The sequence below is a fragment of the Epinephelus fuscoguttatus genome, linkage group LG1 (genome assembly GCF_011397635.1).
Source record: "Epinephelus fuscoguttatus linkage group LG1, E.fuscoguttatus.final_Chr_v1".
In the NCBI taxonomy this organism is placed as follows: Eukaryota; Metazoa; Chordata; class Actinopteri; order Perciformes; family Serranidae; genus Epinephelus; species Epinephelus fuscoguttatus.
Genome location: NC_064752.1, coordinates 41,058,816 through 41,085,017, shown reverse-complemented (window position 1 = coordinate 41,085,017; position 26,202 = coordinate 41,058,816). Strand labels below are relative to the sequence as shown.

Here is a 26,202-nt window from a genome sequence, read left to right as displayed (position 1 = left end):
AATTTTCAGTGTCTCCATTAAATTAAGCAAAAAATTCTAAAGAGGTATGACAACAGCCCACATCGCCAGAAGAAAATGTCAGCATTGTATGTTTCTACAAACCACGGATGTGTTGCACTTGTCTGTTTCATTTGTATCATATCAACATTTCTAAAGTGACGTAGTATATGAGCTGACTTGGTTAACAGGAAGTGGAGGGGATGGTGGATGGAACGACACCTAGGCAAGAGGCCTGAAAGATGCATAATACTGCTCAAGACCAACCAACACAAAACCAGTTGTTGTTTTTTTTTTAGCAAGTCATTGCTTTTTAGGCACCAAATGTGGGTGTTTTGTTGGGACCAGCCTAGAGAGTAGCATAAAGGGTGTTTCCTGTTGGAATAGAGTCAGCAAAAGCAGTTGTTTTTGACCGAGACATCACTGCTTTTCCAGCGCGCACTGTGCCCCCAAAACCAGGTATTTTAAGCCTGACTGAGACTGAGCATCAAATTCTGGGCCCTATGCATAAGCAGTCTCTGTGGGGCCTCCGCCCGTCCTCTCTTTATCCATGTCTCTCTCAAGCAGCTTTTTTTCTTCTTTTTTTCAATTAAACAGGGATAGAAATTAAGCCATAATCTGCTTTTTGGAGAGCCTCCCTGTGGATATCCTTGATTTCAACCTCTGAATGTTTAATGAAACACTTAAAAATGTTTTGGTTAAAAAAAAAAAAAAAAGGATGATTCTAAATTTATCAGAATATTAAATTGCACAAAGAGTCGGATTGCTCTGAGGCCATAAAAAGGCCAGCCAGCAGCATTAGTAACTATATTAGCATTGATTTTCCAAGTTTAAAGCAGCTTTGTTTGAGCCACAGACATGAAAACTATTTTATGGTTTGGTGCTTTAAAAAATTGGTTCTCCAAAATTCAAAACCTGATATCATGCCACCAACACACAATATCAGGCAGTCTATCACTCAGTAAACAGCTCACACAACCCCTCAGGCAAGTATGGTGATAAAAGCCCTTCAAGGACGGACTGCTGCATTTTGACCACATGTATGAAAGAAAACTGAATGTAATGGGTATGACTTAAGAGTTACTTCAGATTTTTTAGCCATGACAATAAAGCCTTTTAGTAATTCCTTTTGAGTGGGAGATTTTTATATCAATGCTCTTTACAAAACAGAAGATCGTTTACAGGAACTTGCATCATTACATGACATATCTTACAATCAACTTATAGAAAAATCTAACCATGATAACAAGTGTCGTTTTTAAAATTACATCATACTCTATAATACATGAGCAAATCCTGCTCTGCCCATGCTGAGGCAAGAAGGGAGATCATGATTGTGTTATCTACCACCACTTGAGTTATAACAGCAAGCAATGGAAGAGGTAAATTGTGAAATATAGAACACTACAGCCCTTTACTCTCTATAGCCGCAGAAACAAAAGTATGGTACAGTAGACTCACAGTTCAGTGCTTATAGTTCCCTTTTCATAATCATTTGCTGTTGTTGAGTTCTGCTGAGGTGTTATGGTGCAGGTTTAGCTTAACTGACTCAAGAGCGACCTGAGGGGTATTCCAGGTAGGAGGTTCAACAAACTCTGAGTCTATCCCTGAACTCTGAGTTGACTTACCCTGAGATGGGAAACTCTGAGTATCCGGTTCTAGAACAGCTGATCTGAGTTAGTTCAGTCAACTCTGAGTATGTTCACTCTGAGTTAAGCCGACAATAAAAAGCCATCATCAATGGAGCTTCGACACCAAGATTCACCGTGGCAACAGGTAAATAAAAGACAGCACCTCCATTTTAATCCAGTGGATGTAGAAATATTAATGCATGTGTAGCAGACGGTGCACGTTTATCTTTAAAAGAAGAGCCTGAGTCAGAGCGAGGAAAGTGTAAATAAGTTAACCATAAAGTTAATAAAAAAGTTTTATTCAGTGTTGTCCGTTTATTCATCATTTATCAGACTTACATAATTCTTAATGAAGATAAAGTGGTGGAATCTGACTGTGTATCAGGCTGTAGATCTACATTGCATTATATTAATAATATATAATAATATATTTGTTAAGATTTAATCTGATGGGGAAAAACACAGGAGGCAGCAACTGAAAAATAGGAAGATTTAAAACATATAGGCTAGACTATAGATCAAAGACATAAAGACATGTCTGACCCAGTAATAATATGTTTGGTGATTTGCACTTGAAAAGACGTTGAGGTTAAAATACAGTAGATTTTAGAATGTTGGACATCTATTTGTATCTTGACTCAACAGCATTCAGTGACTTTATTTCAGCTACAAATGTAGTAAATTTAAAGACTCTTAAATGCTGCACCATTGCTCACTCAGAAATATTAACATATAATCCCCAATATTAGGCTATAGGAATTATGTTCCATCAGAGCGACCAATAACATCAGCGACAGAGATCATTAGTCATTGATACTACGTGTCTAAAGCTTCATACCGATTTTTAAAATTTAAATAATTAGACCTACACATTATGTGCAATAAACATTTGGGAGCTGCTCTAACAGACTGACAGTCTGATCCTTGTGCACAGTGTTATAAAAAATAATAAATATACAAAGGACAGAGGTTTGATTCTGAGCTGAAGGTGAGTTCGTGCTGTGTAATATTTGAATGTAAAGACAAAAACTGATGTCTAAAGAAATGATTGACGTGCATAAATTCAGTTACTTAAGACAGTCCTGAGTAACAAACTAATATCCAGCAGGATTTAGACTGTGACAGACAGTAAATCTCCGCTAATTAATGCACTTCGATACAAGCTTTGACACGGACTGAACGAATGAGGAAATGAAACAGCGTGCAAGCGGGAGGAGACAGAGAAAAACTCAGGGTTTAGTGAAGAAAACCTGCCAGCGAGCAGGTTAGGTTCACAGATTCAGTTGCCATGGTGATTGACTCAGAGTTTGATTTACCTCTCTTTCTGGAACTGAAAACCCAGAGTTTCCCTCATTTCAGGGTTAACACACTCAGAGTTTTCACTAAACCCGCTTTCTGGAATAAGCTACCCCTCTGTACTGAGCAGCTTGAGTTCCGTATTTATGCTGCATTGATACAAGGAACTAGAAAGATCAAAACCAGCATGTCATTCATTTGAAACTGTAACTTTCACAGTTTGTTGTTTCTGTAAACAACTCTAAGATAGGAGCACTGACAGTATTTTGTAATTTTGAAGAGATTACAAGAGAGCAGGAAGCAGTGAGTTTGTTGGTTGTTGCATTGTTTGGGGCAGCCCCCGAGCCAAGTTCACTTCCTGATTGAGTAAGTAAATTAGAGGCCATGTGCCTCCCTTCTTCTTTCACTCTGCCTTTTTGAAAGCCGGAGTGACACATCAGGAGAAACCTGACAAACTGCTACTTAAGGTAAGAGTGGGTGTATATTCACTGTATTATATCCTGGATAGTTTCTTACATTCGCTCTTAGAGCTTATTATTTCTAATGACTATTTATCACACTAACCTTGATGTGAAAAGGAACTTTGAATGGTACAGTAGTATCTGGAAATGTTTTTTGCAAAGATAGATTCCAGTGAGGATAAACTGCCCTGAAGTGTGCAATTGATTATGATTTGTTTGGTGTGAAGGATGTGCTTTTCGACCTCTGCCTCAATTACAGTGTTATTTGTTGAAGAATACATTGATGTACCTCATGTTTTTTGCAGTGTTTTTTCTCTTTGATAATTCACTGTTTGTATCAGGTTTGACACATAGTAATTTTTGTTGGGAGCAAACCTTCCCCCTGTACTGCATTTTTGACCCACATAGAATCTTCTTTAAGAGAGCTTTCCACTTATAGTGACACGTCTTTTGTCAGTTCAGTCAGTCTATACTATTCAGCCTGTTCACAAACATGTTCAGAGCCTAAATCTGTCAACTGGAACATGCTACATTTTGTGGTTCAAGCAACGTCACCAGAAAACAAAGTACAAGATCGAATCAGTTCGATTTTTTTCATTCTTAGACAGCTGATGGAGCCCTTGATTGTACGCCGTGACAGTTACGGTGTTTGCAGACACTGAAATATTGCAAATGTGTTTAGAAATGCAATGATTCAAATTTTCCAAAAAGTGCTTTTTTTCATCTGTAAAATCTTTCTACAGTGATTGAGATCATATTCAAAATTGACAAACATGGTGGACTAGGCCTTTAATCCCAGCCTTATTTAATAAAAGTCATGCTTGCCTGCTGACTTATCAGGGGTCATGTGATTCTCCTGCAGCACTGACAGTCAGCTCTTTCACAGGCCTCCACTGAGGCACGACTCCCCAACCCAAGACTGCAGTGGAAAGCACATTTACTCAATTAATGTCTGTCAGTTTTGTTTGTGCTTTACTTCTACTTCACTACATTTCAGAGGGAAATACTGTACTTTTGACTCCATGAAATTTGTCTGTAGTGGTGATCATTTTCAGATTAAAATTTAATATTTAAAAACACATAAATATCTTACAATATATACAATATATTGTTAAAGTTAAACCCCTGGTTTCCAAACTCTATGGCTTGTGAATTCTTGTCACATTCCAGATGTTATTGAGACAGTCATATATGAGTCACATGCAAGACCAGTACTTTTACTTTCCATATTTTACAGGAATAGGTCACCCCAAAAGCAAAGTTACACATTTTCCTCTTCCCTGTAGTGTGATTCATCAGTCTAGACTGTTTAGGGGGGAGTTGCACAGTGTTGGAGATATCGGCCACAAAGATGTCTGCCTTCTCTTGAATATAATAGAAGTAGATGGCACTCAGCTTGTGATGCTTTAGGTGCAAAAGATACAATTGAGGAACTCAAAAGCAATGTCTCTTTGCAGTAATCATGACCTGGTAACTCAAAGTAATCTGCAAACCTTGTTGGCAGTAGTTGCATGTAGGAACAATTTTTTTTTTTCTACTGGGGCTCGGTGCTCCAGTTGGATCCAAACGGAGAACCAGGGCTAACTGGGACGCTAGCAGAGTGTTAGCCACAGCATGACTGGAGGGAAGCACAGTCAGTTAGCCTCCACTAGCCTCCCAGCTAGCCCCGGCTCCCCATTTGGATCCAACCAGAGCACCGAGCCCCGTTTTGTTATTCAGGTTAAAGTGGGAAGAAGCAGCGGGTTTGTCGGGCAGCTGAGTGAAGTGGAGCCTGCAGAGGAAACACTGGGACCGTCTGGATGTAATAGTCTGTGGAGGTGCTGCGGTGCTTGACTGCACAGATAGGAAACCCCTCAGCTGACAGGATGTACCACTCTCTTTGAAAAAACTTTTTCTTCTTCTTCTTTTGGTTTATAACAGCAGTAGGCAACCGCTACTTTGTTTATCTCATGCATTCCTCAGACTTCCAGTTTCCCTTTTTGAGTTATTTCCTCTCACGCAGGCGCAGAACGTACGTGCTAGTTGGCTGTCGGATGGAGTCTTTGTAGTGTGTTCAAATGCAACTGACACAGAGTGACATGAGGTGACGTGAGGCGATGTAACAGTTGGCTTTCGTCGCCGCTAGTTCTTTGATGTCGGTTTGGTGTGTCAGCACCTTTACAAGCACAAGCCAATCATCCATGAGTAGATGTACACCTCCTTCTGCACTCTGATACGGTTGGTAGGTGTAGGTCAGTAGAAAGAAAATAGTTCCTACACAAAAGTGCTCACAGCAAGGTCTGTGGATTATCTTGAGTAACCAGATCATGATTTCTGAAAGAGGACATTGATGTTGAGTTTTTCCAAATGTATGTAACCCTTTTTCTGCTTTGAGCACCACAAGCTAACTGTCATCTAGTTCCATTATATCTGTCAATATATCTGTCAATTTAAAGTTTATTTTGTTGATAATACTATTGTACGTTTATCAGCATAGGGTTTCGATTGCAGAACTTCATGCACCATGTGTCCTACACCGCTTCCACAAATGTGACTTCAGTTTGGCTCTTCAAGTTTCTTATATTTTTGCATTATTTAGAAAATGATTAACAAACTATGCATGCAACTCTATCTTAGACTGTCTTGATCATGGAAAGGAGTAAATCTTGACATTAATTTAAAAAGGGGGGGTGTGCTGTAAGGAGAAGCCACTGACACAAGTTATATCAGATTAAGATCATCTTTTATAAATGGGACATTTTGAAAAAGGAATCAGTAACTTGTAATAAAAAGAAGAAGCATTCCTCTAAAAGAAGAAGCTGTGATTTATTGCTTTTCAAACTTTTCTTGCAGAACAACAAACAGGTCAACCAGACAAAAGCAGAAATTTGGTTTGGCCTGGTTTGTGGTGTCTTGTCATGTGTTTTGATGATGATCCTGTCCTTTTTATCACCCAACAGTCAAGATGTTCCTGTGCTGTTGGCTCACTCTGGGGGCTTTAATCCCTGTGACTTTAAGCATCAATCCTGGAGTAAAGGTCAAGCTAACGGAAAAAGGTCTTGAATATGGTAAGGTTTGCAGCATGTTTCCTCATTCAGTTGGAAAGCCCTGATCTCTCCAGAGTTTCATCATCAAATTCCCTTAACTGCCTTTTGCTAGGCAGACAACTGGGGATGGCTTCGATCCAGCAGAGACTCAAAACCATCAAAGTTCCAGATTTTTCAGGGACACAGGAGGTGTCTCCCATTGGCAAGGTCCAGTACAGCCTGTCAAAGTAATGCACCAGTTTATTTAACGATCTTGTAAATTCTATATGAAACTGGGATACTTAAGGTGGTATTTTTTCCTCCAAGTGCCTTTTCAAACATGCATGCTGTCTCTTCCAGTATGCAAATAGTAGATGTGGGATTACCAAAGTCTGCGGTGGATCTGGTGCCAGGGACTGGAGTCAGACTCTCCATTGGTAACGCCTTCATCAGTCTGCACGGAAACTGGAGGGTCAAGTACCTCAGAATAATGTGAGTGAGAAAACGTTTCTTCCTAAAACACTACATTAAATCCATTTTGAGATATATCTGCTACAGCAGTGACTCCTCTCTTCACAGAAAGGACAGCGGATCTTTTGATTTGAAAGTCGACGCACTCACTGTTACTACAAGTATTGCCATAAAGAGTGACGAGACAGGTCGACCTACAGTCAGTAGCGTCAACTGTGCAGCCAATGTGGGCAGTGCGAGCATCAAATTCCACGGTGGAGCCAGGTAACAGAAACCCTGCTGTGTACTATGATTAAACTCAAATGAGGGAATGCAATGTGAGTGTCCACCTCTTTCCTTCCCATGCCTGACACACTGCACACTGCCCTAATTCCTGTGATTGCTTTTTGTTTCAGCTGGCTGTACAATCTCTTTAAAAACTTCATTGATAAGGCTTTACGTAATGCACTGCAGAAACAGGTGAGACTACTGTTTTTGATCATCCCCCTTCCTCTCTGTGGTAGTATTCACTAAGTATCTTATTTACAACAAGGAATCCTCCTAAATGCAGTTACAGCTACAGTAGGCAACTTTTTTCTTTTGTCATATTAGCTCAAACAGTCACTGTATCCTCTCAGTAGCAGCCTACATGAGACAGATCATCTGGGAACAAAACAGGTTCCTCCGGCTCCTCCTCTCTAACTGCGTGTCAGTCACTGCTCGTGCACACGCTGGGCTGCCAGCAGCAGTCGACATGGAAAAGGAAGGACGGGCAGTTTTTACATTGCTGGTGGTTGTTTCTCAGCCATTGTGTTTGCAAAGCTCACTCAGTCAAGATATTGAGCTTGACTGAGTGTGAGCATGTTTGGGGGAGGGGGGCTGTGCGGTGTGTGCACAAGCAGTGATTAGTCCTTCTCACACATATAGGGCCGCTATAAAGTCACATCTTTACACTGCCTTTGCATTTTTACATAGAACCAAACAATGGTGGCATTCTGTCACTACAGTGTATGATTTTAAACAGCATCCCAGAAGCAAAAGTGGCATGGCGGGCATGACGTGTAACACAACATACGTGCTGGCTGTGCTTTGTAACAACAATAATGGCATAACATTGTGATAACAATCATTTACTGTCTCTGCCATATGGCAGCTGATCTTGTCCTCTGCTTGGAGGGTAACAAGCTCCTGGTCCTCATTATTTTCCCAATTTGAAGACATTTTCAATTGCTGGTCTTCTTCTTTGAGTTACCAGCTAACTACTGTTAGCTCCTTGTCCTGTCCTGCCTGCCCCCAGAAATCGATTTGGTGCTGTTACCACATCCGCTGCTGGCTTAAAGGCAAGACAACTTTGTCCCCCCATTTCGCACTCGTACCATTTATACAGAACAGCAGGGTTATATAATGGCATGATATTCCCACCTTGAACAGGCGATGTAAAAGGGGCTATCGACTGTCAGTTAGAGACTCATGCTGGCTCTGATTGGTTGTTTTCGTTCAAACACAGTGGATTCTTGAAAATGCCATTAAGAGCACTAGGAGGAGGACAAACATGGGTCTTCCCAGGACTTCTGTCTCGTGTACGACTGTCAGGATTCAGTGACAGTTTCAGCAAATATGACAAAAAGTTATTTCTAAAAATAGTAACCTGCTGCACCTTTAGAAGTTTCTCTCAGTATTACATATTTTCTATACCCATAAGTAGTTTAGTGTTTCCCAACCTGGAGGACGCACCCCATCTAAAGTGTCCAAGATAAATCTGAGGGATCGTAACACAAGTAACAGGAGAGGAGAGACGAAACAAACTTCTGATACGCCAACTTTTCATTATTTGGACTTGTAATAATCCTTGCTTTGTATTGTTTTTTTTTTGTGGAATATTGGATAATTTGATCTCTTTGAGCCCTGAAAAGTTACTCAAATAAAACCATCTGAGAAGTTTAGAGGGGAAATCAGCTTTTGGTAGATCTGCTAACAACTCTTAGACATCTGTTAATATGGGTTGGTGGTTTAATCTTTCACCTTCTAACACAGTCTCACAGAAATACATGAAATGGGCACAAATTCCTAACAACACATTGCATGGTGGTGTGCATGAAATGTGTTAAAATTACATACTGGCAACACAAAAACAATGCCAATGGAAAGTCTATCATGAATGGTCACAGTTTTGTTGGGAAACTGAGGGACTTAGGTTTGATTTAGAGAAAAAAAAAAACTTGGTTAAGTTTGGGAAAATGTCATGGTTTGGGTGAAAATAACTATGTACAGGACGTAAGTGATGTAAACATATGTATTTTGCATAGTTATGCAAAGTACAATACTTTGTGTAGTTTCATAAAGTCCGTACAGTCATGTAGCTACAAATAGATTGTGGTTTCATTAAATAATTATGTATGGGACATAAGTGACATAAACTTACATGAAGTCCGTGAAGTCACATGACTAAGTTTACTTCTGGTTTCACATGAGACACGAATAGCAGTCTCCTGGTTAAAAGTCCATGTCTGTTTGCCCATGTAACACACCTCCCACACACCCTACATGGCCTCTTTCACTCTTCATACTTAATATGTGTGTCCACCACAACAAAAGGTTCTCATTGACTTTCCTTTTGCATTTTTACATTTCAAGCCCACTGCCACGTAATGTTGACTTCTTGTCCATTTGAAATACTTCTATGAGACTAAGCTACGTATTTTCTAAGCTTATTGAGTGATTTTTTTTTTGTAAATAATATAGTACCTATTGCTATCTGATAAATGCAGTGGAGTAAAAAGTGCAATATTTCCAGCTCAAGTACAGTGGAACATAAGTATAAAGAAAATTAGAGTGCTCACGTAAACTATGACTACATAAAATTGTACGTGAGTAAATGATGTTCCACCACTGGGTCTGGAAAGTGCATTTTCTGTTTCATGACTGAATGTCAAGATATGCATGTTCCCTGTTTCTGCACTTTCTTTTCCCTTTTTTTTTTTTACGCAGCCGGTTAGGAGCAGCTTTTAGTTTTAGGATGTTTTGAGAATGCAACCTCTTCAGAATATATAACTGATATGATAAGAAGTTCTCAGACTGAGTGAAAAGAAACAGCAGAAACAGTTTTCTCCAGTCAGAAATCATTGTGTAAGATTCTTCTGGAGTCTGGGCATACATTTTTTTTCTGGTCTTTCTTGTTGCAGATCTGCCCTCTGGTGGCTGATGCTGTATCTGATTTGAACCCTCAGCTAAAAACTCTCAATGGTAAATCATTATTTTTTATGTGAAATGTTTGAATGTTTCATTGATTCTGAATATATAAGAGATGTTCTACCTTCTTGTAGTTGTAGCCAAGGTGGACCAGTACGCAGAGATTGAATATTCCATGGTGTCATCACCCACAGTCTCCTCGTCTTCAATAGACTTGAGCTTGAAGGTAAAGAAGTGTTCTACACTGTGCAGTTTATATCTAACAGACAGTCATGGTCATGTCGTTACTTTATTGTCTGTGTTGTTTCTTTTTCATTAAGGGTGAATTTTACAACATTGGGAAGCATCAGGAGCCTCCGTTCTCCCCCGCAGCCTTTTCTCTGCCACCCCAGATCAACAACATGTTGTACATCGGCCTGTCTGCCTTCACCGCTGACTCTGCAGCCTTCGTCTACAACAGAGCTGGACTCCTCAGCCTGTACATCACTGATGATATGGTGAGCTGCAGCCTCCTGATTCCCTCATCATTCTACTCTCGTGATCACGTCACACTGATCTGTAACCTTTCTACCTACAGATCCCAAAAGGCTCTCCCATCCGACTCAACACCAAGACATTTGGAGTCTTCATCCCACAGGTGAAAACACATTCCACTCAATTTATAAGGAGCGTTATCTTTATTAGCAATCTCTCAACTATGTATCTATGTATTTTCAGGTTGCCAAGCGTTTCCCAGGTCTGATGATGAAACTGCTGGTGAAGACAGTGAAAAACCCTGTCATCACTTTTGAAGCTAACAACGTGACCATTCAGGCCACTGGCACAGTGACGGCCTACGCTATCCAACCCAACGCCACACTTTCCCCTCTCTTTGTCCTGAACTTGGTAGGTGACACAGTCAGCATGATAAAAAGCCATTTGTGTGGTTCAAAGAAACACCAAAAAGTAACTTTCTCACCATGTTGACTTTACAGGAGACTAGTGTCAGCGCCCAAGTGTTTGTCAGTGGAATGAGGCTGGCTGGAGCTGTCAGCCTTAACGAGTGAGTTACTTAAAAATCGCTACTTGTTCTCAGAGGAGAAAAATGGGGCCAAAAGGTCCTTGTAAAGATGAACATCACAGCCTAATTTTGCCTAATTTGCACAGAATGGATCTGACCCTAGAGACAAGTTATGTGGGAGAGTTTCAGGTGAGAACAGCATTCTAATATGAATCACAGTGTGCACCATCATCACCAACATAACAAATGAACCCTAACTATAACCTGCAGGTCAGATCCCTCGACAACATCCTCCAAATGGTCCTCAAAGTGGTCGTGATACCTAAACTGAACGGTGAGTTCTTTCTTTTTCAGTTTGTACTCTTCATGAACTTGGTGCCATGTCATGTACTCAGGCTGTTGCATGCAGTTAAAAGTTTGCATTTGGTCATTCTTTAGACTCCGATTTAAGTTTCAAATCCAACATCAGCAGTGCTGCTACAAAACATTCTTCCTCGAGAGTAAACTCCTCTGGATCCATAATGATGCAGAGGACCTAACTCATGCCTTCATTTTAAGCAGACTATACCAGAGGTTCTCAGCCTTTTTTATCCCCCACAGTCCTATCACACTATTATATTTTCATACAAAACATTACTGTCCTGGAAGCAACCGTGTTCAGGTTTCTGTAGATTAAGTCAAGTTTCTACAGAAGCATATTATATTCACCAAAGAAAAACACTGGAGACCTTGGGCTCTTTCATAAAGATCTCTTATATTTTCTATCAAGAGAAAAAAAAAGAGAAGAAGCCAACTCTAGATGCAACAAATCTCCTCTTACTCAGATGGGCTCAATGATGAATCCCATTTGATCATAAGTTACCTATTAACATAAGTAACACAACCTAAACGCTATTTAAGAGCGGGTGTTGTGCTGTGTGCAAACACCCCGGCACATGACCAAGAATTGGAGAAATGCCATCAAACAAAGGCTGTAAGAAGAGGAAGAAGATCGGCAGTAGTGAAATCAATGCACTGTTAAATAAACTTTAAGCAAATGTGATTTTCCAGAGTGTCAGTACTGGTGTTGATGATTTAAAAACCAGCAACCAGTTGCACAAAGAAACTTAAGTTAAGATTTTCCTTCAAGTCCGAGTTAAGGTTTCCTTGAAAAAAAAAAAAAAAATCAGTTGCACAAAACATCAAACATCAACCTCAAGTCTTCTTCTTAAGGTTTTCTAAAAATGTTTAAGGATGTACGTTTTTCTCCTTATCTTGGTCTTACACTTAAGGTATTGCTTAAAGTTTGTTTAACTATTGCACAAAGAACCTTAGTAACCAAAGAAAGGACAAAACATAAAGTACCTCTGACTCCATCTTAACTGCAATGTGGTTGAGTTTATGGAGATAAATGAGAAAAATGAAGGCATCCTGAGAGGAGTGTTCTGTGACCAGGAGAGCCCGATGGACACGCTTAATGATGATTCTGCACTTAAAATTTTACCAGAAGTCAGACTATGATTGTGACCGTCTGGAACTGGATCACTCAACTTTCCAAGGCTGCTTCCAGCCCCTTCACAACTAATAATAGCTCTGCGGTTTTATGCAGCAAGATCTTTCCAGTCAGTTATTAGTGAGGTCTTTCAATAAGCCTTAAGTGTCATACTTAAGAAGCAAACTTAAGGTGCTTTGTGCAACTGGCCCTGGGAATGGCAGAACATTTGTGATGCTGTAAATGTGCGTCAGTAGCAGTGGTGAAGGATTCAAATGCCTGGCTTAGGTAAAAATACTAATACAACATTATAAGTACCAAGTACCATACTGCTAATATAATACACTATGATGATCATTGCAAAAACAAGGTTAGTGAGTGACCGACAAATATGAAGTATTAAGGTACTTGGCCTTCTAAGTCAATATAAAATGCTTTACATTGTGTTCCAATTATTTCTATAAAGCTTTACGATATGTATGAGTGCTTATACTAATACAGTGTTATAAGCAGATTATAACACATTCTGAGTATGTTTACAATGCATTATGGGTGTGGGCGTCATAGAAAGTGTTACCAAAATCAGTTAATGCAGGTTTAACTGAAAGAAAAGTCAACTTAATTGCCTTTTTTTAAGAGCTTTGTATTTATTAACATCATATTTTACCCTCTTGCACATTGCTAGTGTCTATATTTTTACTTTTTTTCATTCTCACTGTAATTATATTGAACCAGTTTTAAACTCACTAATAGTCCACTTATCCTAAGGTCATTATATGTTGTACTTTTTTGTATCTCTTTTTTATTTTATCTATTTCATCCGTATTCTATCTTTTCATGTGAAGAACCTTGAGCTGCATGATTTGTACTATATAATTAAAACTTAGTATAAAGCCCCTGCTACTTGTAATAACATCACTGTCAGTGCTTGCCTTATTGGATTTGTGCAGTAAGTTTATCTACATATGTGAATTCTGCTTCATAGTTCAACTTGCAAAGGGATACCCACTTCCTACACTTGGAAAGATGAAGCTTGTGAACACGCAGCTTCAGGTCCTGAAGGTCAGACACTGGATATTTTCTATAAAGCTGTATTTTTTTTTTTTAATTTATAACAGGGATTTTAATAAGGTCCAATAACTCGAAGTAAACATCTTAAATTATGAGTTGATCAACATCATTTCTAATTTGGAATTTGTTCTTAACTGCTGTGCTTCATGTTTTCTCCAGGACTATATGCTGATTGGGACAGATGTTCAGTTCAGTGGTTAAACGGCATTTCTGGAGACTCACAGGATTTATTTGTGCACGAGGACACGCCACCATGAAGACACAATCGCAGCCAGAGTTTTATCTACCTGACAGAAATTTCAAAGAAAAAACTGAATAATGTACAAATATTACTTCTCTACGATCAAGAGAAATGCAGATCTCCTGTTTGCATGTGGATGTCACCTCAGGTTTTTATCATGTTTCGGTTTTTTTATACTCTTTTTCTTTTAAATGAAAACTCAGACCAGGTTCTCCACATGAATAAATACACATTTAAATGTAGATGGGGCAGTGAACTTTTCCAACAGGGTCACTGCAGTCATGTCACAGTAGGACACAATCTGCAGGACAGGATCTGCTGCTGTCACCACAATTATCTTTTTGAAACAACATGCTCCTTCCAAAGCAGATCACAGCACTTTCTACTGCTGACTTTGGACAAATTGCCTCTCAAAGCTTCTGACTCACAGAGCGATTCTACAAATGTGCTGATCTATGATATTATTACTGCAGTTTGGAGAGTCCTACAAAATATGCTGTGACATCAATCAAGTACCAGACAAAACAAATCAGTCATAGCTGTATGTGTGAAACAAACATAATTTACATCATCCAAACTGGTTTCAGCATCTTAGGCCTGTTTACACCTGCTATTAACATGCGTCCTGGGTGATTGGATCACAAGCGAACAGCTCAAAGTACAGGTGTGAATGCACTCAAACAATCTAGAGTTTCAGTCACTCAGACCACATTCCAACTGTCTCTGACGCTGAGCTCACACTCCTGTAGCAGTAATCTCCTAGCTCTATGGAGGTGGCGGGACCAGGGGACGCGCTTGTCTTCTGGTCTTTGCAGATGGAAATGATTTACATGTTTGTCTGCATGCAGAGCAGGGAAGTTAGATACAGTCTCAAGTGTGCACGTGAGACGCATGTGGAGACACACTCTAATGGCAGGTGTAAACAGACAGATATAGAGCAGCTGTCCACTTGTGATCCAAGCGCCCAAGACGCATGATAACACCAGTTGTAAACGGGGCCTTAGGCTGCATTCACAACAAATCAGGTGTTGAGGCGATTAGCTGCAGGCTTGTGCAGTGTTTTGGGAGTGTCACTTAAATGGTATATTTGTGGGGAAGTGGAGGGTGAAAGCCATCCCCCCATCTAAGCGGGTATTTGTCTTTGTCAAGTTTGTTAATGTTTGCCTGGGGATCTGTAGAATTTCTTTTGATTATCATTACTGTTGTGAATTTATTGCTACAAAAGACACACATGCGCAAACACAAACAAAGCGAGTGTTCTCCTTTGTAGCACTGTAGCTGTTACACATTCTTTATTTCTTTTACTCACTTAAATATATTTAACAATAGAAAGACACTTTATTTCTTGCTCCTGTGGACTGCAGGCAACATTTGGTCTGATGGCCGCGTATGTGAGTGGCCACTGCAGCGTGATGTCGGATAGAGTTTCTCCAAAATAATGTTGTCATTCTTATAACTCATCACCCTATGTGACTGTAAGGTGACCAACATTCCCATAAACAGCCTCCATGTTGCTTCAGTGTCATTCAAGAGAGGGCAGAGTGCTAGTTTTCCCAAACACTAACAGTTTGTTTCTTGTGGTGTCACCTGTGTCAATCAACATGTTTCAATCATGGCTGAGTCTGAGTCCACATGTTCATCTAGCTGGTGCCTTGGCAGAGTCTCACAGTGCTTCACGGAGCCGTTCAGGGAGCTGTGACTGAGGGCCCGGCCTCTCAGGCTCTGTGAGTTGGCCGCCAGTATCTATATAACAGACACAAAACATCAAAGAGAGAAGGATTAAATGATGAACTCTTTGTGAAGTGACAGATAATGCCTTATTAAAGCTCCTGACTGTGATGAAAAATTGTTGAAATGATGTCCTCCTCTGCCACTGACTGGCAGGAAAACGTCTCTTCATAGTAGAATAGGTACCTTGTCCTTTTTACATGACTGTTGGTGTGTCACAGGAAGACACGAGTTTTACATTGTTGTATTAAAGGTGTGCCTGCATCTGAACACCTGTGATGGATGTTTCATTTTAGGTACTTGAGAAACATGTTTTTCATCTCCATTTTCAAGTTAATGTTCCTGATATTCAAAACAGAGCCTGATTATTACAATAGTTTTGAGAGCAAAAGCACCTTTAATATTTGAGATAACAATGCATCAACTTATATTAGTTTTTCAACATAAAAACACAATTTAAATTAAACGGGCACTCGGACAACACAGACCCCCGCCGAGGCCAAATGCCCTATCTTGCAGGGTTTACCAGAGTGAAAAATAATCAGTGTATCCGCCTCATTATTTAGATACAAAATTAAATGGATTCTTCCTCAGCTCACGCTACATCCTTCCACCAAGTTTCCTGAAATCGGGCCAGTGGCTTTTCTGTAATCCTGCTGAAAAATAAACCAAATACATAACTTCCTTGGTGGAGTGTGTCTGTATATTATCAAATATTTTATTTATGACTAAACGAGTTAATAACACTTGAAAATTAAGCCATTCTGCTTTACTGGGACTGTGTGTGTGCTGTTTGAGCAGACTCTCTTTCTAAATCTTGATTGGTGCAAGTATGTGACACGTTTTTTTCCCCCACTGAGTCACATCCACTTTAAACCGGTGAGAGGAGTACAGAGAAAACTAGAATGATCACCTTGTGGTTGTATGTCTCTGCAAAATGGTCAAGTCACAGTTACATCCATGTCTGTACAGACTCATATGGAGCCATGACAGGCTCAATGCTTCACATATGGATGTTGCTGCAAAAAAGCTACAAATTTTAAAACATGGATGCTTCACACACATCTTCAACCCAGCAAAATATCAATACAGTCACAGTTTCAAGATGGACACCCAAAATTAGAGTCACCGATTCAGTATCTGACCAAATGTCTCCCCTTCTGTGTCTGAGTTATGCTGTTGAATAATGGCCAGAAAAGTGTTTCTGCAGAACATTATGATGTCACAGTGAAGTTGACCTTTTGGAGGTAAAATGTCATCACTTCATTATTTTATCCTGTTAGACATTTGTGTGAAAGTTTGCATAATCAGCATACGAATTCTTGAGTTATGGCCGGTTTTGTGAGGTCAAAGTGACCTTTGAACACCAAATTTAAACAGTTGCGATAAGAGATAAGATATTTCCTCAAGGTGTTCTTGAGATATCGCGTTCAACAGAATGGGACAGACGGGCATACAGACGCTGGCACAACCCAAAAACATAATGCCTCTGGCCACAGCTGATGTCAGCTGGAGGCATAGACATGAAATACAAAAAGTCTTGTGTGAGACAGCCAAACCTGTTCTATAGCAGAGAAGTGTGTCCATATAGGATCCCAACACAAATACTAAGAGAAAATATGTTTTCAAGGCCTTTACATGTCTGGACTAAAGACTAGTGACCAAGATATGTGCTGTGAGTGAGTGCAACATTTCACAGTTGCAAAATAACCTTGTCAGTGCTCTCTGATGGAAAATGACAACATTTCTAAAAGACCTTAAACATATCCTTGGCATTCTGTTCTGCAACCTATTATGTTATTTATCAGTCAACATACAGTTTACCAATATATGTGCAGAAAACAAATATCTACTAACAATATGGGCTGTATCAGTCTGGCTGTATTTTGGAGAGCATGTAAAACGATGTACTATCTGTATGTTTTAAGCCGCACCTTCACCAGCACATAGTCTCCGGCGCTGACCACTGCCGTGTTGGATTCAGCAGGCTGAACAGCAACGTCCTCTTTGGGGAAAATCACTTTCATATTGCCATCAGTTCTCCCACACAGGTCCTTGGCAGATCTTTTACTTTCCTGCATAAAAGTGGAAACCAGAGATGAGCGGTGTTGCCTGGTAACAGGTTACAGTAACCCCCCAGTGGTACAGGACGACTACTACCATCCATTGTGAGCAGCGTCACACATTACTAATTCAATTTATGTATTTCTATACTATATATAGTATATCTATATTTCCTATAGGAGCCAATAAATCCTTTCACCAACATACTGGAAAGGGAACTGATTTATTATTGTTATTATACAAAATAGGATTGTACGACGAAATGTAGGTGTAGTGGTAAAAGTGGTACTAAAAGAGAAAATAAAAGGGAAAATGTCTTATATTTATAAGGAATATATACATTTATGTATATACAGGGTGATTAGACGTCCTGAATTACGAGCAGCTGTCCCAACTCACAAATCCTGCCCTTTTTTGTCCCAAAAATTAACCATTACAGTAATGGATACTATAAACACGCTAAAACAAGAGCTGGCTGTTTGCTGTGAGTCTTAAAATTTGAAGGCAAAAATGCTGAGGAGACTTGGTGACACAGTAATACCGAAAAATGCTGCAGTATTTTGGAGCGCTGCCAAAGTGTCATGAATAATTAATAACAGGACAGAGATGTGCACAATCTGCTGCTGTCACCAGAATAAAGAAGACTAAGAAATTTTATTGGAGAAGCCTTTCATTAAATTATCAATCACTCTACATTAATTAGTAGATCAATAGTTTTTTTTATTCTCTGTACCGCGCCGCACTCTCAATGCACTGATCAGGTTATCATAAATAACGGGTTGATGTCATTTGACCTGGTTTAAACCAGACGATGGAGAGTGCTGCCGCCGCTCTGGGAGGAATTTGTGATAACTAAAAATGGTATGTATCCCAAAATTGTGGCTGTAAGCTTAATGACAATCTTAGCTGCTGACAAGATGTTTAAAATGCCTGTCACCTGTGCACAATGCATCATGTAAACACGACCAGGACACTGAGCTTCATATGATCCTGAATTTTATGTAACTAATAATAATTTACACACTCGTACATACAACACAGTGACTGTTTCTTTTTCCTAATGATAGACATTTGACTGATGAACAAAAATTATGTTGAGTTTTGACTTTCATGTGTTTGATTGTTGTTGACGCAGATGTACTGGAGGCAGTGCCCACCATTGCCACATGACCATGCACACCCAAAACTGCAATCCATCTATAGCTGTTGAGATATTCAATCAAAACCAAAGCGGAGGGCCGATCAACAGCCCCACACCGATCAAGCCAAGCTAAGAACAACACTACTAGCATAGTTAAAATTATGAAACTATGATAATACCACCCAATCTTCTGTTACACTTTTCTCAAAAATTAGCCAGTGCCATCTCAACCTAAGCTTTAACACAGGCAGACGACATACAGAGAGGCAGCTGTGTCTTTGCTGTCTGGATTTATTTTAGAGACAAATTAATAATTTAAATAAAACTTCCTGTACTCAGGTTTAAGGGAATATCATTGACACTGAGTATCATATCTGTTCATGCATTTTTATAAATCAGATATCTTCAGAGAGTTGTGTCGGTCATGTGTGCCGTACTCACTCCCTCCACCAGGACAAGCTGTGTGCTGCCGATGAGAGCAGTGTTGACCCTTGCAGCTTCCTCTCTGAATACAGTAATACACTCCTCCAGCCTCCTCTGCTTCACCTCAGCTGGCACGTCGTCTCGTAGCCGATGGGAGGCATGAGTTTTCTGAGTGAGAAACCATGAGAGCGGTTACTAAATCTAGATCTTTTATGAAGCCACTTCAGAGAACATTTTATAAAATAAAATGATAAATGATAAACTCACAACAGCTCACCTTTCTCATGCTGTAGGCAAACAGGAAGCCCACGTTGTAGCCCACCTCTCTGATCAGAGACAGAGTCTGCTGGTGGTCGTCCTCTGTCTCACCACAGAAGCCTGAGATGAAGTCACTGCTGAGACTCACCTCTGACACACACACATCATTAATGTTAAACACAGACCAAACACTTCAATATCAAGATGATTTACCACAGCAAATGCGCTTTTTGGTTATATTGTCAGCTGGGTTTTTACACACACATACTTTCACTGCAATATGTGTAACTGTAGTTTGCTGCATTTCAAGTTGCATCTGTTTCAAAGGCCCCACTCATGCTCTGGTACTAATAAATGCTTGGATCATTGGTTATGTGAATGGAAACCCACAGACTGGCAAATAAGGAAATGAAACACTGAAAATGGAGTATAACACAAAGCTTTACACTGAGGAAATAAATACATATTAACTGACCTACTTTTAACATTCATCTAACACCAGGGTTCCAAAAGCAGTTAGGACAAAGTAAATAAAACATAATGCAATCATTCGCAAATCCTTTCTGACCTACATTCAATTGAATACAGCACAAAGACAAGATATCTGATGTTCAAACTGATAACCTTTACTGGTTTTTGAATTTAGCGCCTGCAACATGTTTCAAAAAATTGTTCAAGTTTTGAAAGTGACATTCTTTCCCAGTCTTGCTTGATATATGACTTCAGTTGCTCAGCAGTCCGGGGTCTCCATTGTCGTATTTTGTGCTTCATAATACGCCACACATGTTCAATGGGAGACAGGTCTGTACTGCAGGCAGGCCAGTCTAGTACCTGCACTCTGTTACTATGAAGCAACACTGTTACACATGCAGAATATGTCTAATTGTCTTGCTGGAATAAGCAGGGATGTCCCTGAAAAAGCTGCCGTCTGGATGGCAGCATATGTTGCTCCAAAACCTGTATGTACCTTTTAGCATTCATGGTGTCTTTACAGATGTGAAGTTACCCATGATGCCATGGGCACTAACACAGCCCCATACCATCACAGATGCTGGCTTTGAATTTTGAGCTGGTAACAATATGGATGGTCCTTTTCCTCTTTCACCAGAAGGACAGACATCCATGATTTCCAAAAACAGTTTGAAATGTGGATTCATCAGACCACAACACACGTTTCCGCTTTGTGTCAGTCCATCTCAGACGAGCTCGAGCCCAGAGAAGTCGGCACTGTATCTGGTTGCAAAAAAAAAATGGTTTTCCAAAGTGTTCCTGAGTCCATGTAGTGATATGCTTTTTATAATCACGTTGGTTTTTAATGCAGAGCAGCCTGAGGGGTCAAAGGTCACAGCCATTCAATTATGCTTTTCAGCCTTGACCCTGACGTGCACAGATTTCTCCAGATTCTCCAAATCTTTTGATATTATGGGTTGTAAATGGTGAAAACACCAAAAATAACTTCTTTGCAATTCTTGGTTGAGAAATGTTGTTCTTGAACTGTTGAACTGTTTCTCCACACAGTTTTCCACAGAGTGGTGAACCTCGACTGTTCTTGCTTGTGAACAGCGGAGCCTTTCAAGGATAGCCCTTTCAAACCAATAATGAAACCATCATCTTTTTAACATTCTACAATTCTGCTTTACTTACATTTTACACAGCGTCACATGTTTTTTGGGGTAATTTTACTTTGCTTGAGTGAAATGTCTTGAAAGTAACAATACTCCTGCCATCCTTAAAAGTCGAAGGAATAATGATGCCGGACATTTTGTAGCCTACCTGGAATAATTCTCTTGATGTTCTCGACAAGATCCAGGTAGGCCTCTCTTGTGTAGCTGTATATTATATAAGAAAAGACACTCTATCAGAGCACTTTGTGAGACTTCATCAACAACTTTACAAACAGTTTTGAAAATTCGGTTTGGGGGGAAAAAAGCACAGTGCTGACTTACCCACGGCGCATTGCTGTTAGGACCTGGCTGCTGCCACTCTGAGCTGGAAGGTGGATCTGCTTACAAATGTTCCCTCGCTCCGCAATCAGATGCAAAACCTGTAAACACCAGCAACACAGAGCATGACAGGAGGCTTCAATCAGCCAAGTCCCTACACAGAAAGTGGCAGAGTGTTGTTGCAAAATGTGATCAAATAGCAAAAAGGCGCTTTGAGGAACATCTATGTTGGGCTGTAATGAGATTTAATGCTTTGAGAATGTGTGTTCAGCGGGTAAAGTGTGTCATGCACCTCATCAGGAAAATCCTTGGGATGAGGGGAGGTGAATCTAATCCTCATGTCGGGGTTGATGAGTGACACTTGGTCCAGCAAGTCAGAGAAGCGCAGACCTCCCTGTTTGGTTCTGTACACAGTCTTAAAGCCGCGGCTGAGCGTGGTCGGCTCTGAGCCACAGAAATGTTCCTCTGACGTGTCTCTATAGCTGTTCACATTCTGACCCAGCAAAGTCACCTCCTTCACACCCTGAACAAAAAAACATCCACCACATACATACTCGTCAGAGAGAGCTGGAATTATTAATCCACTACATATACAGTACAGGCCAAAAGTTTGGACACACCTTCTCATTCAATGCGTTTTCTTTATTTTCATGACTATTTACATTGTAGATTCTCACTGAAGGCATCAAAACTATGAATGAACACATGTGGAGTTATGTACTTAACAAAAAAGGTGAAATAACTGAAAACATGTTTTATATTCTAGTTTCTTCAAAATAGCCACCCTTTGCTCTGATTACTGCTTTGCACACTCTTGGCATTCTCTCCATGAGCTTCAAGAGGTAGTCACCTGAAATGGTTTCCACTTCACAGGTGTGCCTTATCAGGGTTAATTAGTGGAATTTCTTGCTTTATCAATGGGGTTGGGACCATCAGTTGTGTTGTGCAGAAGTCAGGTTAATACACAGCCGACAGCCCTATTGGACAACTGTTAAAATTCATATTATGGCAAGAACCAATCAGCTAACTAAAGAAAAACAAGTGGCCATCATTACTTTAAGAAATGAAGGTCAGTCAGTCCGGACAATTGCAAAAACTTTAAATGTGTCCCCAAGTGGAGTCGCAAAAACCATCAAGCGCTACAACGAAACTGGCACACATGAGGACCGACCCAGGAAAGGAAGACCAAGAGTCACCTCTGCTTCTGAGGATAAGTTCACAGCAGCTCAGATCAGAGACCAGATGAATGCCACACAGAGTTCTAGCAGCAGACCCATCTCTAGAACAACTGTTAAGAGGAGACTGTGCGAATCAGGCCTTCATGGTCAAATAGCTGCTAGGAAACCACTGCTAAGGAGAGGCAACAAGCAGAAGAGATTTGTTTGGGCCAAGAAACACAAGGAATGGACATTAGACCAGTGGAAATCTGTGCTTTGGTCTGATGAGTCCAAATTTGAGATCTTTGGTTCCAACCGCCGTGTCTTTGTGAGACAGAAAAGGTGAACGGATGGATTCCACATGCCTGGTTCCCACTGTGAAGCATGGAGGAGGAGGTGTGATGGTGTGGGGTGTTTTGCTGGTGACACTGTTGGGGATTTATTCAAAATTGAAGGCACACTGAACCAGCATGGCTACCACAGCATCCTGCAGCGACATGCCATCCCATCCGGTTTGCGTTTAGTTGGACGATCATTTATTTTTCAACAGGACAATGACCCCAAACACACCTCCAGGCTGTGTAAGGGCTATTTGACCAAGAAGGAGAGTGATGGAGTGCTGCGGCAGATGGCCTGGCCTACACAGTCACCGGACCTGAACCCAATCGAGATGGTTTGGGGTGAGCTGGACCGCAGAGTGAAGGCAAAGGGGCCAACAAGTGCTGAACACCTCTGGGAACTCCTTCAAGACTGTTGGAAAACCATTTCAGGTGACTACCTCTTGAAGCTCATGGAGAGAATGCCAAGAGTGTGCAAAGCAGTAATCAGAGCAAAGGGTGGCTATTTTGAAGAAACTAGAATATAAAACATGTTTTCAGTTATTTCACCTTTTTTTGTTAAGTACATAACTCCACATGTGTTCATTCATAGTTTTGATGCCTTCAGTGAGAATCTACAATGTAAATAGTCATGAAAATAAAGAAAATGCATTGAATGAGACGGTGTGTCCAAACTTTTGGCCTGTACTGTACATTACTGTACTGCACAGACTTACATAGGCTTAGCTTTTTAAAGCACCATTTGGACTAATTGATTTTCTCAGTTTTAATATTTTGCCTCATAAATTTCATGCAGCATTTTTCCTAAATTAGAGAACTTTCTTGTAATTGCCTTAGTACTGCTACCAGTGTAGGGATGTATAAGTATAGAAGTATAAGCGTTGAGGGTTTAACTTGCCTGGTCAGAGAGCATGCGAACTTCCTCAAGTATGGAGCTGACCGGTCGACTCCTCTCTCTCCCTCGGGTGAAGGGAACGATGCAGTAACTACACATGTTGTCACAGCCTCGCATGATGGACCTGCCAGTGCAAGAGACGCACACAAAATCATCAGAAGTTGCGCTATAAAGCCACAGTGTCGCTGGAGACAATGACACGAGGTGAGGATGAATTTGACCACTTCCTCCAAAAACCATAGTTGTTCAGGGAACAGCTTGCACACTCACACAAAAGCACTGTTCCCCTGAGGAGCGTGGTGAACGGGCATGACGTCAGCGTAGGTCTCTTCTAATGACAGCAGCACGTTGCTTGCCTGTTGACCTCCATCAGCTATAGTCAAGAGGCGAGGAAGGTCCCTGTAGGCGTCCGGACCAGCGAGAACGTCTACAAGCTTCTCCCGCTCCAAAAGCTCTGTCTTTAGTCTTTCTGCCATGCACCCTGGACAAACACAGCCATTAAGATCTTCTACATCTGTACTCAAACATCTGTATATGAGTGACCTCACTTACCTAAAATCCCAATTTTCATTGGTGTGTGAGTCTTTAACCGTCTCCTCTTCATAGCTGTCAGTTGTTGTAGTCTATTCCATATTGTTTGTTCAGCTTTTTCTCTGTAAAAAGAAATGTCTGTCCATTAGCTGGTGTATCAGATTTAGTTTGTCTGGTCTCATGGAGGCATTTTAATGACAATTTTAGCGAGTTGGGTTAAACATTGTAAAATCTTTACTTACAGCAAAAGTTTTTTCAGCTTATTACTGAAAACGTAACATTTTGCTACATTATCTTACCTTATGGAGCATGTTACCAGAAGGACAACATCTGCCTGTAAGCACAGTCATTTGTTTAGTCACCTGTTTGAATATAAATGATGTTAAAATCTTAAAAAGCTATTCTTTACCTCACTTATGTTTACTGTGCGCTGATATCCCTTCCTCTGCAGTATGGACCAGGCTATCTCTGTGTCGCTGACATTCATTTGACATCCATAGGTTTCAAAATACACTGTAATATTAACACAAAACACTTGTTGTTGTTGTTGTTGTTCCACACTATCAAAATTAACTTGATGGCTTTCAGTGATGCAGACTAACCTTTCCTTGAATTCCCCATGTCCAAGTCCTCAGAGAGATAACTATGTTTGTATTCTTCATCATCAGCAACATGAGTCTTATTCACTGAAATTCCTTTGATGAAATCCTGGAAACTTGGACCTGATGATATCTGACTCTTGAACTTGTTTACAGTTGTCTTCCTCTGTCTTTTAGTCACACTAGTGTTCGCTAAGTTAGAACAATGTCTGGGGTGAATACACCTGAGGGGTCTCCAGTGTTGGGGAATGGTAAACAAGAGTTTACTCAGGTACTTCATGGTTAGTTAGCTAACTAACCAGCAAAGGCTTTTAGCCGACTGTCAGAGTTAGCTCTGACTGAGTCACCATACACTGCAGTTAGCTTTTTTTTTTTTTTTAACGCTACTCAGTAGCTAACATTTTGTACCTTGTTTATCTTTCTGAATACATTACTATTCAACTGCTAGCTACGGTGGATAAATGTCATTCAGGCACTCATATCATGTGGAGCCGAAGATGTCTAAATATCAAGAGCAGCATCTCCCCATTACAAAGTATCGTTAAGAAAATTCGGAAAAAACATTTACCTGTCAAAACATGGAAGGTCTCCCGCCAATAAAAATGAGTTTTAGGTACGGTGACAGAAATGTTTCCCTTACATATCACTGCTACCTAAATTATCTCGGAAATATTTGACATAAGCTAAGATTCATGTGCACAAGCGTAAAATAGGTTGTTAACTATTTTTCTATTACTAATTTCTAGATATGGCGTAGTGTCAGGAGCCAACTGTATTTCACTCTGTCGTTTTTATTTCTACATTGTTTCTCTATGTTCTGAAGGCCTTGACAGATAAAAAGAGGATGGTAACGCACCTTACGGTGTGCTGCTCAGCAAAGATGTAAGAAGACGACAGGGAATCATCTTGACTGCCAACAAGCCAAAGACGTCCCTGGTACGTCCAGCATCATGGTCCGTCTAGAAACCTTTCTGTACAACAACGTTCCGGACGTCGGCGAAATCTTCAAAATTGGCTTTTAATAAATCACCACAGTCTTGAGTCAGTCTTAAAAGCTGACCACACTGTGGTGATTGAGACAGCTCACAACTGTTTTTCACGTTATGGTGGCAAACTCGGGCCCAAGGACGAGAGGTGTGGGGAGGGGAAGAGTGGGGTGGCATCAAAATAAAATATATCATTATTTATTAATATTCCAGTGACAGAATGCACTGATGTACTGTTTATGAGAGGAGACATTGTCTATTGACATGCTGTCTATCCACCTGTAGCACCAGTTGTTAAATACAAGGCGACAACATTTTGAGTCTGTA

The 26,202-nt window shown here is 40.3% G+C and overlaps 2 protein-coding genes across 2 annotated transcripts; one reads left to right on the top strand and one right to left on the bottom strand.

Annotated features, from left to right (window-relative positions):
- The first annotated feature begins 3,278 nt into the window (after positions 1-3,278).
- Positions 3,279-16,221, top strand: LOC125886832 (bactericidal permeability-increasing protein-like). Its single transcript, XM_049573168.1, has 16 exons — positions 3,279-3,391; positions 6,325-6,432; positions 6,524-6,638; positions 6,751-6,882; positions 6,970-7,125; positions 7,257-7,320; positions 10,023-10,083; positions 10,164-10,255; positions 10,350-10,526; positions 10,607-10,666; positions 10,747-10,914; positions 11,004-11,071; positions 11,176-11,218; positions 11,300-11,363; positions 13,486-13,562; positions 13,731-16,221. The coding sequence occupies exons 2-16, from the start codon at positions 6,330-6,332 to the stop codon at positions 13,770-13,772; spliced, it is 1,422 nt and encodes a 473-aa protein (XP_049429125.1). The 5' UTR covers positions 3,279-3,391; positions 6,325-6,329; the 3' UTR covers positions 13,773-16,221.
- Positions 15,409-25,411, bottom strand: cdk5rap1 (CDK5 regulatory subunit associated protein 1). Its single transcript, XM_049573130.1, has 13 exons — positions 24,893-25,411; positions 24,700-24,803; positions 24,590-24,624; positions 24,312-24,412; positions 24,030-24,240; positions 23,763-23,883; positions 21,662-21,892; positions 21,373-21,470; positions 21,200-21,255; positions 19,446-19,576; positions 19,187-19,336; positions 17,475-17,615; positions 15,409-15,555 (listed from the first exon to the last, which is right to left on the bottom strand). The coding sequence occupies exons 1-13, from the start codon at positions 25,167-25,169 to the stop codon at positions 15,409-15,411; spliced, it is 1,803 nt and encodes a 600-aa protein (XP_049429087.1). The 5' UTR covers positions 25,170-25,411.
- Between the last annotated feature and the right edge of the window lie 791 nt (positions 25,412-26,202).